The 10,801-nt window shown below is 58.9% G+C and overlaps 1 protein-coding gene across 1 annotated transcript; it reads left to right on the top strand.

Moving 5' to 3' along the window:
• The first annotated feature begins 4,591 nt into the window (after positions 1 to 4,591).
• CDX2 (caudal type homeobox 2) lies at positions 4,592 to 10,090 on the top strand. Its single transcript, XM_075563582.1, has 3 exons — positions 4,592 to 5,123; positions 8,265 to 8,410; positions 9,854 to 10,090. The coding sequence occupies exons 1-3, from the start codon at positions 4,592 to 4,594 to the stop codon at positions 10,088 to 10,090; spliced, it is 915 nt and encodes a 304-aa protein (XP_075419697.1).
• The last annotated feature ends 711 nt before the right edge of the window (positions 10,091 to 10,801 follow it).

Genomic DNA, 10,801 nt, shown 5'->3' with positions numbered 1-10,801 from the left:
AAAGCCTCATCTGTCTCCCATATAGTGGTTGATGGTTTTGAACACATTACGGCTCCATCACCAGGGCTCCTTTCGGGTGGAACAGCCAGAGGGAGGGAGGGAAAAGTGCTGGGATTAGCTAGCTTGGGCAGCCCTCCAGGGCCAGGGCAGGTGTGAGGCAGCTCTCCTGCCTTAGACCACTCTCCTTGGACCCCTCACCCTCGAGAGGGAAACTCTGGTCCACCAAAGACACCCCAGAAACTCAGGGACAAGTTCTGATGGTGGAAAAGGACCAATTCTTCCCCCGACCCCAAGTCCAGGAGCTAAGGGACCAAAATCTTCACTTGGTTGGGGCAGCCCCATCTACCCCTGTGAATGGGGGGGGGGGTAGCTGTGGGCAGTCAGGATGAGCTTGTTGGGTTCCATTGTGGATTTGGGGAGGGGGGCGCCGAGCAGGTGATGGGCCTTGGGGGGAGCCAGCAGCAGGACACTGTTATTGATCTCCCTCCCAGAGATGTGAGTTGAGTGGGCTGAAGGACGGCAGGGTAGGAGTGGCCTTTGGTGAGCCTGCTTTTGTTGGCGGTGCCCTTTGAGGGCGCTTAAAGGGAAGGGACTCCCAGCACTCCCCAGAAGGACAGGTAGAGCTGCTGCCACCCAGTGCACACATTTGCTCCGGCAGATCCTTGGGGGCAGGGAGTGGAGTGGCAGTCTTCCTTCATTCTCCTGGGATCCCAGGTTTCCTGCCCAGGGGAGGAGAGGGTGGCCTTGGCCACACAGGAATTGACAAAGTCAACTGCCCTATCTGGGTCACAGGGGTTTCTAGGGGTTTCTTGGGGTTTCTAGGAGCCACAACTGTGGGCAGAGCAGGGTCCCCCTGGGCTGGAACAAACACACCAGACCTTTGAGCTGGGCGCAGCTGTGTCAATGGGCTGTGTAGTCCCCGAGGTGCCCTCCGCCAAGCAGCCCATCACTCTGCTCCCCCAACCCTTCCCTGAACCACCCCTGCCAGGGCCACAGCTGGGCCTCCATTGTTGCAGGACTGTGTGCCACCTCTGGAGGCTTCCATGTCACTTACAAAGAGACCTATGTCCCTTTGAGGCCCCCTGGTACTTTCTTTACCTGCCTCTGTCTAAGCCTGGCATTCTCAGCCCTTTCCTACTCTAGCCCTGGTTTCTTGCCCTCTACCCCCACCACCCCACCTCCTCCCCCTGCAACTATAGCTTCAGACCAGACTCCCCTCCCCACCCTAGTGGTTTGCCTTAGGCTTATCAGGCCAGCCTGGACTTAGAGCCTAGGCTAGGCCATCAGCAACAGGGCTTGAAGATACATCTCCGTCCCTTCTCCCTAGGGCAGTTCTTGGAGTGGGGACAGGTCTTGGCTCAGGCCACAGGGCAAAGTAAAAGGCTCCAGACACACACCCAGTGCCTTGAGCCTAGGGTTGAGCTGGGGCCTGCGGCCGTGATGATGACACTCCCTGGCTGGCTGAGCACCTGTGCTTGAGGCTGGAGTGTCCGCCCAGTGCAGAGCTGGCCCAGAGGACCCCCTGCTGCCATATCTCCACAAAAGGGCCCCCCAAAGTCACACAGACCTCCACCTTCTCCTTCCCTGGCTTCTCTGGCTGCCCCACCACCCAACTGCTGCCCCTTTGGGGAACAGGGGTCCCTCTCTCCCATGTGAGCTACACCCTCTTCAGCTCCTTCCCCATTGCCCAACAGTATGGACCTCTGGACCATCCCCAGGGACCTCTGAGAGCCATGCCACTGCCAAGGGGTTCATGCTACAGTGAGAACCCCCTGTAGTTTCCTGGGAATTCCTTTCCCAGCCCAGCACCCCTTAAGTGAGCTAAGGGTTCCTGGGCCTGGTGGCTGATCTGCGGTTGTGGGGCCCCCAGCCTTGACCACTCCCCATGGAGTTGGGTCCTCAGCCTGAGTGCTGCCCTCAGGGGCAAGCGCAGAGACACAGCTGGAAAACCAGGACAATTAGCCAGCGGCTGGCGGCCCTGGCCATAAAAAACGCAGGAAGCGGCCAGGGCCACCGCAGGGCGGGTGGAGAGGATGGCTGTCCCCAATAAAGTGATTGTCCCAAAGAATGCCAGGATTCCGAAGCCACAGGCTCGAGCCTGGACCTGGGCTTTGGAGAGGGGTGTTGGGACAGAAAGAGAGAGAGAGAGAGAGAGAGAGAGAGAGAGAGAGAGAGAGAGAGAGAGAGACTGGATCTCCTAGGATGAGGGAGATCAAAAATCCACAGCGCCCCATTTCCCCTCCCCCAGGCCGCTTCTGAGCCCCTACAATCCCTTTCTTTCTCCTTCTCCACAAAATTATTTGGGTTGTGGGATGGCATTGCGATTTCTTTCTGACTTATACTTTTAGGACTGTCCCATGACACTGGCTGATGGTGCTCAGCTAGAGAGGGATGATTCTTTGGCCTATTATAGTCTCTGGGTTCTGGAACATGCCAGGGGAGCTTTCTCTCTCTCTCTCTCTCTCTCTCTCTCTCTCTCTCTCTCTCTCATTCTTTCACACTCTCTTACACACACACCACCCCCATGACTCCCATGGCCACCTATTCTTCCTTAGGATACACAAGGGTGGAGACCCAGGTGGCACAGGCACTGCCAACTTGGGCTACTTCCCATCCTGCACCCAGCACCTAGTGGTTGTCACCTAGAAAAGAGGGAGAGTGAGTGCCCACCTGGGCTTTGTCCCTGTTCCAGGGAAGTGTCAGGAGGAAGGGAGAGAGAGTAATACTTGAAAGCATCCCAGCCTTGACAGAAGGGAGACTAACAATGATCCAGGAGACTGAGAACCGACAAGTGCAGGTCTCCAGGAGCACTAGCCAAAGCGTCTGAGCGTTCTTGGAGCACACGAAACCTCGAGCCGTCACCCGGCATCTGGCAGAGGGCTCTGGGGCGTACAGAGGTGGCTGCCTGCGCTGCCCAGCCCATTTCCTTCACTCTTTGAAAGGGACGCGGGACAGTGCCAGGGACCCTAGCTTGGCGCTTCTGGGCCTTTGCGCCCCACAGCTTCTGAGCCAAGCAGACCACTCAACCCCGTCGCCAGTGTGTGTGTGTGTGTGTGTGTGTGTGTGTGTGTCACTTTCAGCCCTAGTCCCTAAGACTCGGCTCTTCAAAGAGACCCCAAGGGCACCTTTGTCAGTCCTTGCCCACTCCCCACTGGTAGCTTCCCAGGAAGCATCGTTGACCAATGGTGGGGCTCCCTTTGCAACCCCTGCGGGTGCAAACTGTGGGCATTGGGGTAATGGTTTCCTTTACAACAACAACAACAACAAAACGCGATGGTAAGGCACAAGGGTGGCGCAAGACATCCAAAGACAGGGAGACCTCCTCGTCGCTGTACTGTCAGACAGAGGAAAGTCCTGTGTAACATCGTGGAAATCCGGGACTCCTTTCCTCCCTTGAGTCCCGCCATTTATTGAAGTACCATAAACAGGTAATGCGTGCAGCTCACGGAGAGCATACAAACTGAACGCTCTGAGCTACCAGAACCAGACGGGAGCCAGCCCCCTAGCAGCGTCTTGTCCCCGCTAAGTCACCGTCTCCCAACACAGCCACTATCTGACATTGGCCACCCGCTCTTAGATTTGACCTTTTTAAAAAGTTCGTTTTCTGTTTTGTTTTGGGTTCCGTCTTGCATGACTAGGTGTTACTAACCGAAGCGGGTGTACCTGAAATCTCCGTGGAAAACCAGAATCTTAATTTAACTTTCTTGGCTTTCTTGAGCAAAAAGTGACTCGCCCTGACAGTATATATGGTTTGGGTTTGGTGGTCTTTTTTTGTTTTTTGGGGGGGGCTTGCTCCCCATCCCCACCCGCCTGTGGGTTCGCGTCGAGACCGCTGTCCTTGCCGCCTCCCGGGTCTGCGGGCTGACTTATCAAAGCAAAGTCCACCTTTCCTCTTCTCTGGGGGCGTCAGGCGTTTCTTAATCTCCCCTTCCTGGTGGATGCCTACAAACACCAGAGCCCCAGGTCTCCAAACTCAGGTTCCCACCAAGATAGTCTCCCCCAGCGTCGCCCCCCCCCACCCCGCGCCCCTCTTTTGCAAGTCTCTGGGTTCCATTCTTTGAACCTGTTGAATGGAGGTTAAAGTGCACAGGTTGGAAGGAGGAAGCTGGAACAATACAGGTTTGAATATGTAGCTGTGATGGGTCCGTGCCCTCTCCAAGCTCCCCCCGCCCCCGCCCTTATCTTTTAAAATGCAAATCGAGAGGGAGGGGGCGTTGCGCGCTGGTTGCGCGTTGCGCCTCGACGTCTCCAGCCATTGGTGTCTCTGTCTTTACTAATAGAGTCTTGTAAACACTCGTTAATCACGTAAGGTCACCGGCCTCGGGCTCCGAAAGCCAGCCGGTGGCAAGTCTTCTCCGCCTCCTGCGGCCGAGTGGGGAGGGAAGGAGGAAGCGAAGGAAGAAGGCTGCCCGTCAGGAGCGTCGGCCCAGGAGGTAGGAGCGCCAAGGAGCCCGCGGACCGCACCCTCCCGGGCGCAGCCGCCGCCTACCCGCGCGCTCTCGGCCGGCCCCGTCCTCTCCGCGCGCCCTACAGCCGCCAGCCTCCTTGCCCAGGCAGCGATGGTGAAGTCTGACCCCGGGCCTTCGCCACCATGTACGTGAGCTACCTCCTGGACAAGGACGTGAGCATGTACCCCAGTTCCGTGCGCCACTCGGGCGGCCTGAACCTGGCGCCGCAGAACTTCGTCAGCCCCCCGCAGTACCCGGACTACGGAGGCTACCACGTGGCGGCGGCGGCCAACTTGGACAGCGCTCAGTCCCCCGGACCTTCGTGGCCCGCTGCCTATGGCGCCCCACTCCGTGAGGACTGGAACGGCTACGCGCCTGGGGGGGCTGCGGCCGCCGCCAATGCCGTGGCGCATGGCCTCAACGGGGGCTCCCCCGCCGCCGCCATGGGCTACACCAGCCCCGCCGACTTCCACCCGCACCATCACCCGCACCACCACGCGCACCACGCGCCCGCCGCGCCGCCTTGCGCCTCGGGACTGCTGCAGACGCTCACGCCCGGGCCGCCGCCGCCGCCCGCAGCCCCCCCCGCCGCCGAGCAGCTGTCCCCCGGAGGCCAGCGGCGGAACCTGTGCGAGTGGATGCGGAAGCCGACGCAGCCGTCCCTCGGGAGCCAAGGTGAGCGACGTCCCGGGCGGCAGAAGGAATATCCGGGGTCTCGGAACAGTGCGTTCCGTTTAGGGTGGACCCGGGCCGGGGGTGGGGTGTTGGTCCCCTTCCTGGTTCACCACCTTGGGAGCCGCTCCCCGCGTGAGCTGGCCCGCCCTGGAGCCCACTTGCCTTGCACGCGCTAGGGACGCACGGCTCATGGACCCAGACTACAGAAACCTAGTGTGCCCCCCGTTTCCGCCCCACCTCCAACTCTGCTGAGCCCAGACCTCCTTCAACTGACCTCTCCCCAAAGGCCTTGGAGTTGGCTGATTCGAGGTGCCTAGGAGCAGCTGAGGCTGAGCCTCCGGCCAAGTGTGGCCATTTGGACCAATTCAATGGAGCAAGCCAAGACGAAGGCGGAGGGAGGCCGGCGCCTCGGACCTGCAGTTATTGCGGCAAAGGAGATGCGTGCTTCGAGAACCCAGGGCGAGAGTTGGTGGGGAGCGGGGTGAGGCACACGCTATGGTCTATGAACCCTGGATCTGACAAGGGCTTGTCTGCCAAGAGAGCAGAAAAAAGGAAGAAACCCTGCTGGCGGGGGAGGGGTGTGTGTGTGTGTGGTGGTGGGGGGGGTTCTCCCCAGTTCTCTTTGCCAGGGTCTCTGGAGTGCCTGTTTCGGAGCAAAAGCGTCCAGGAAAGCGGCTTGGAAAGAGGTCCCGCACACTGGCTCTGGGTGGAAGGGCCCGGGAACTGGTACCGGGATGAGGGTCTAGTGGGAAGGAAGGCAAATAGGTGTGGCACCACAGGCCTGTCGGAGGTGCGTTTTTATTTCTTGACGGTTTCCTGCAGTCCTACTTGCTTCCGCCTCTATCTCTGCCCTCCCTGTCCTTGTCGCCCGCCCATAGGGGCGCTGAGGACGTTTACAGCCGTGTACAACAGAGCGACAGCGGGGGGCTGTCTTGGCTGCCGCTTCTATGGCTCTGAGGACTCTAGCGGCTGGGTGGGAAAAGCGGCCACCCACCGGGGGAGACCAGTGGATCAGGCCTAGGAGAACCTCCGCACCTGGGCTAGGGCCCTTTGCTATCCTCCGAGGGGGCACCAAGCGCACCAAGAACGGTGCTCCGGGGAGCCTGCCTTGGGCGCGCTGGCCAGGGGCTCAGGCGGCCAAAGGAGGGCCTTCTTTGCGTCCTCTGGCAGGAGCCACGGGGGGGGGGTAGGGTGGAAGGGGAGGGCGGAGTGGAACCGTAGGAGCCCAGGCCGCTGGGTCAGCAGCTGAGGGCCGCTGTGAACCCCGCGCAGAGGTGGCAAGGCCTTGGTCGGCGCCGGGCGCCCTTGTGATGTTAATGTAGGAGGCTGGGGCCGCGGGCCGAGCCGGACTTCTCTGCGGAGCCTCATCTGTCAAGGGGCGGAGGGGTTGGGGGGAGCCCGCGGCCCGGTCTGCTTTGATATACCTTCCCAGCCCAGCCATTGTCTCTTTTAGGGCCCCGGAAAGAGGGTGGCGACTTTCGCAGTCAATAATGAATTCTAACAAGTCCCTGGCATCCTTCCCCTCCTCCATCCCGTCTTCGGTTCCCAGGGGGTGTGGGGCGCCTCCAAGGCTTGGGGGCGCGAGTTCCCGAGAGCCCAGCGGCCTAGTGACCACATTCCGCCCGGGACCCTGAAAGGGCAGCGCCCTAGCAAAAGCGACTCCGGGGTCAAAAGTGCCTAGGCCGTTCGACTGGAGGACCCTGAGTCTCCCAGGCCCTGGGGGTGCGTCCTGTGGATTTGCGCCCGGGCGTCAGCGCCAGAAGCCCCGCGACCTGCTTGCTCCAAAGAGCCCTCTCTCCCTGAAAGGGGAGGCCGCATGGCAGCCTTGAGTGGGCTTCGGGGCGAGCACCCGAGGGACGGAGCTGCGGGCCTGTGAGTTTCCTCCGTGTCCCCGGTGGCCGGGGTCGGCACGCAGCGGCCATTCAAATGCGCGCGGCCGTGTTTATGCTAATACGCCGGGGGATGAAAGCCAGGGCGCCCATTTGCTCAGTAGTGGTAATTCAAACAGAATGCGGTGGTTATGAAGGCATTGAAAGGGCTTTTCTTTGATAAGATCGGCTTGTCGGGCATTGTTTGCCTCCCGGCGACCCTTTCTGAGGCCCGGAGAGCGGCCTCTGATCCAACCCCTGTCTTCCCAGGGCGCTTTTGTTGTGATTTGAAAAGGGCTTTACCTGAACAAAGTTGGCCTGCAGAGCTTAAACACCTCCGGGGAACTCCCAGACCCTCTGGTCGGCCTGGGGAGCCGGGGCGCGGCCCAGGCCCAGAGCGCCCCGAGCCCCAGCACCGACGCGCAGGGACGCTGGGCTGCGGCCGAATCCGACAGCGCCAGGTTATTTGTCAAAACCCTTCAGTCAAGCAATCAGCCACGGCTTTAATATGTTGACTCACCCCGATGAACAGAGATCGGGAGTCGGGATAGCCCTGGGGGCGGCTGTGGAGGCCGGAATAAATGAGGAATTAAAAAGATAAAGCGCCCCATGCCAAACCTGGCCCAGCCAGGTAGAAAATACCCCCAGTGGAGGGAGTAGGGTGGGGCTGCCGGCAGGCCAGGGTTGGTTAAGGACCTCCGGCGCCAGCTGGGAATTGCCCCCCAGATGGGGGTGGACGGGTGGGGAGACAATTCTGATAGTTCGCTGTATCCGGGTGAGGATGGCAGGTGGAGATGGCTCTTGAATTTTACCTGTAAAGCAAACAGAAAGTAACACCTCTCCGGAACGCATGCCCACTTTCTCTCTAGTTCTCCAGCTGTCTTTTTCTCTGAAAGTGTGAGAAGGTGGACTGTCAGGGCGCTAGGACGGCTCAGCGCCTTCCCATTGTCTCCCTTAGGAGGGTCCATCTGCCGGTGACCAAAAATAATAAAATAAAATGATAACAAGCCGGGCTATGCGTTTTCTGTGTAAGAGGGTTTCGTTTTTCCCTTTAACTGAACAACCCCAGGTTAGTTTTGTGGCTGCAGTCTGGTGGTCCCACCCCTTCCCCGCCCCCATCCCTGTGGGGGGTCTTGTCAGACTCGGCAGGAACCCCGAGGCCCCCCGGGGTGGTGGAGGAAGAGAAATGACCCTTGGGTTAGGGAAGTTTGTCATTACCCATGACGGACGGCCGCCTGGTAGCATAGTGCGCTAACTTGTCCCTGCTCCGCAGTGAAAACCCGGACGAAAGACAAATACCGCGTGGTGTACACCGACCACCAGCGGCTGGAGCTGGAGAAAGAGTTTCACTACAGCCGCTACATCACCATCCGCAGGAAGGCCGAGCTGGCCGCCACGCTGGGGCTCTCCGAGCGACAGGTGAGAAGCGCCCAGAACTCAAGCTGGGAGACCCCCGCTGATTTGAGTCAGAGCCCGGCCTCAGATTCCTTGCCTTCCGATTGATTTCCTGTTTAAAGTGGAGGCCTGTTTCTCCGCTTGGGCTGCCAACCGCCAGGTCAGTGGTTCAAACCCATCAGGGGGAAGGATGTGGCTTTCTGAAGCCGGTTCCTCAAACCCAAAGGGGCAATTCTACCCCTGCTTTACCAGGTCCTGTGAGGAGGAATGGACTCCACCCCACAGCAGTGGTTGCTGCTTACTCAACCCCATGGGTGGTGGCTGGAACTCATGGGGTTGGGGGTGAACAGAGACCTGGTGACCTGCTTCTGTAATGACTGGAAAGGCTGGGCAGGCAGTTTTGAAGTGGTGGTGTGCCCCAGAGTGGATCCCGCTCACACTAGCTTGTAATATTTACAGGTGGGCTGCTAGCTTTGATTATGAGAGCTTTGATTAGCTCTCGTTATGAGAGCTGATGGGCAGGCCCTTCTCCCTCTGAAAGGCTGGGTGGGTTTGGATGGATCACTGACCTTTCCGCTTAGCAATTGCCTGCTGTAATGCAAAGAGGAGGCCACTGCTCTCCAAAAGACTGAGACTCTTAGGACCTCATTGGGGCCATCCGTGTGTGTTCTCCCCTCTCCTACAGGGTCGCTGTACGCCGCCGCTGGAATCGACTCCATGGCAGCGAGTTTGGTTTTAGCTTAGATTCCCCCAAAACTCACTGCCATCAAGTCCATGCCTGCCGATAAGTACAGGCCCCAAAGGCCGATAAGTACAGGCCCCAAAGGCCGGCAGAGAACTGCCCTGTGGGTTTCCAAGTCTGTTATTCCTTCCGCGTTTGATCATCTTTGAGGTTGTTGATTTCCGGTGTGCTTCCCCTCCCCTTCTATTTTGGTAAACCCAGGAAACAAAAGAAAATGCCAGGGGGTGTTAGCTGATTCCAGAATTCTATTTAGTTGAGGGGGAAAGGGCTTCTTCAAAGACCGATTTTCTTTGTGCCCCCAATGCAGTGCCTGGGAAAAATAAATAAATATAAGGCCCAATCTCAGCCCATAAAACCCAGAGGGTGAGGCTTAACTGACGAAAGCTCTAGATACTCCAAGGGGGTGGGGAGGGCAAGAGGTAGGGAAGAGACACTCAGCAACTGCACAACCAGAAAGCCCTATAGGAGACATGTCCAGCTCCCAGGTGTAGAATATTATGTTTCCAACGGTTGGTGCTTCCTTGGTTCTCAGAAGCTCTGAGCTTTTCGGGAACAGCTGGGGAGCAAGATCGCACTGCCCAGCGGGGCCTGCAGCTGCTTCCTGGGTGGGACTGCTGGGAGCCTGGTGGACGGAAGGACTGGGCTGAGCCAGAGAAAGCCGGCGTGGTGCTGGATACTCTTCCTTTCCTCCCTCACCGCCTTCTCTTTCCTCCTGCCATCTCCAGGTTAAAATTTGGTTCCAGAACCGTCGAGCCAAGGAAAGGAAAATCAACAAGAAGAAGTTACAGCAGCAGCAGCAGCAACAGCAGCCGTCCCAACAACCACCGCCTCAGCCCCAGCCTCAGCCGGGCCCTCTGAGAAACATCCCTGAGCCCCTGAGCCCTGTGTCTTCCCTGCAGGGTGCAGTCCCTGGGGTTCTGGGACCAGCTGGAGGCGTGCTGAACTCCACCGTCACCCAGTGAACCCCCAGGCAGTGGCTTGAAGTTCCAGGTCTGCAGCAGAACTGTTTCAGACTGAGGCATGAGGACCACAGAGCCATCTAGAATCTTCTGGAGGACCTGTCTGTCCACCCCTACAATTGTCCACCGACTCACCCGGGCTCTTAGAGGCGGGGCAGGGCAGCTGTCAAGACTCATGATGAAGGGGGCCTTCAGGAAGACGGTTCTTCCCAGTTTTGACCCCTCTCCGATCCCCTTCCCTACCCCCATCCGATTCCCATCTGCCAGTAAATGGTCATGGAATCTTGGCAGAGCCCTTGCCTGGACTGACTGCCCTCCCCACTGCATCATCACTATCAAGACCTTCTGGATGGTGGTCATATCTCACACCCGGACTCCAGGAAAAAGCAGTGTCCACCACCAACATGGCGGCTGCCTAGCTTTTGCTTTCTAAGGACCAGCTGGCCCCTTCTGCCTGGGGGCAGGGGAGAGTTCAGATCAGGGGCTAGAGGGCCCAACATAGAAGCCTGGACCAGAGACTGCACAACCCCCAGGGCGCCCTGGGTCTTTCTTCTGCCCCACCCCCTCCCCTCCCATTTCCAGACCAGGACAGGCTTAGCTGGGGTGTGTATATATAGCTGATGGGGCGGCAGCGGTGGTGGTGGGGGGGTTGGTCACTAGACTCCAGGCCTGGCAAAGGGGCCCTTGTTTAGAAGGCCTGTCACCGGACCCCTG

This window comes from Tenrec ecaudatus, chromosome 11 (assembly GCF_050624435.1).
Source record: "Tenrec ecaudatus isolate mTenEca1 chromosome 11, mTenEca1.hap1, whole genome shotgun sequence".
Taxonomy (NCBI): domain Eukaryota; kingdom Metazoa; phylum Chordata; class Mammalia; order Afrosoricida; family Tenrecidae; genus Tenrec; species Tenrec ecaudatus.
This window is presented reverse-complemented; position numbering and strand designations above follow the sequence as displayed.

Coding starts and splice junctions, on each gene's coding strand:
- CDX2 (XM_075563582.1), top strand. CDS start 4,592: ATGTACGTGAGCTACCTCCTGGACAAGGACGTGAGCATGTACCCCAGT. Junction 5,124..8,264: donor GCCGTCCCTCGGGAGCCAAG/GTGAGCGACGTC, acceptor CCTGCTCCGCAG/TGAAAACCCGGACGAAAGAC. Junction 8,411..9,853: donor TGGGGCTCTCCGAGCGACAG/GTGAGAAGCGCC, acceptor TGCCATCTCCAG/GTTAAAATTTGGTTCCAGAA.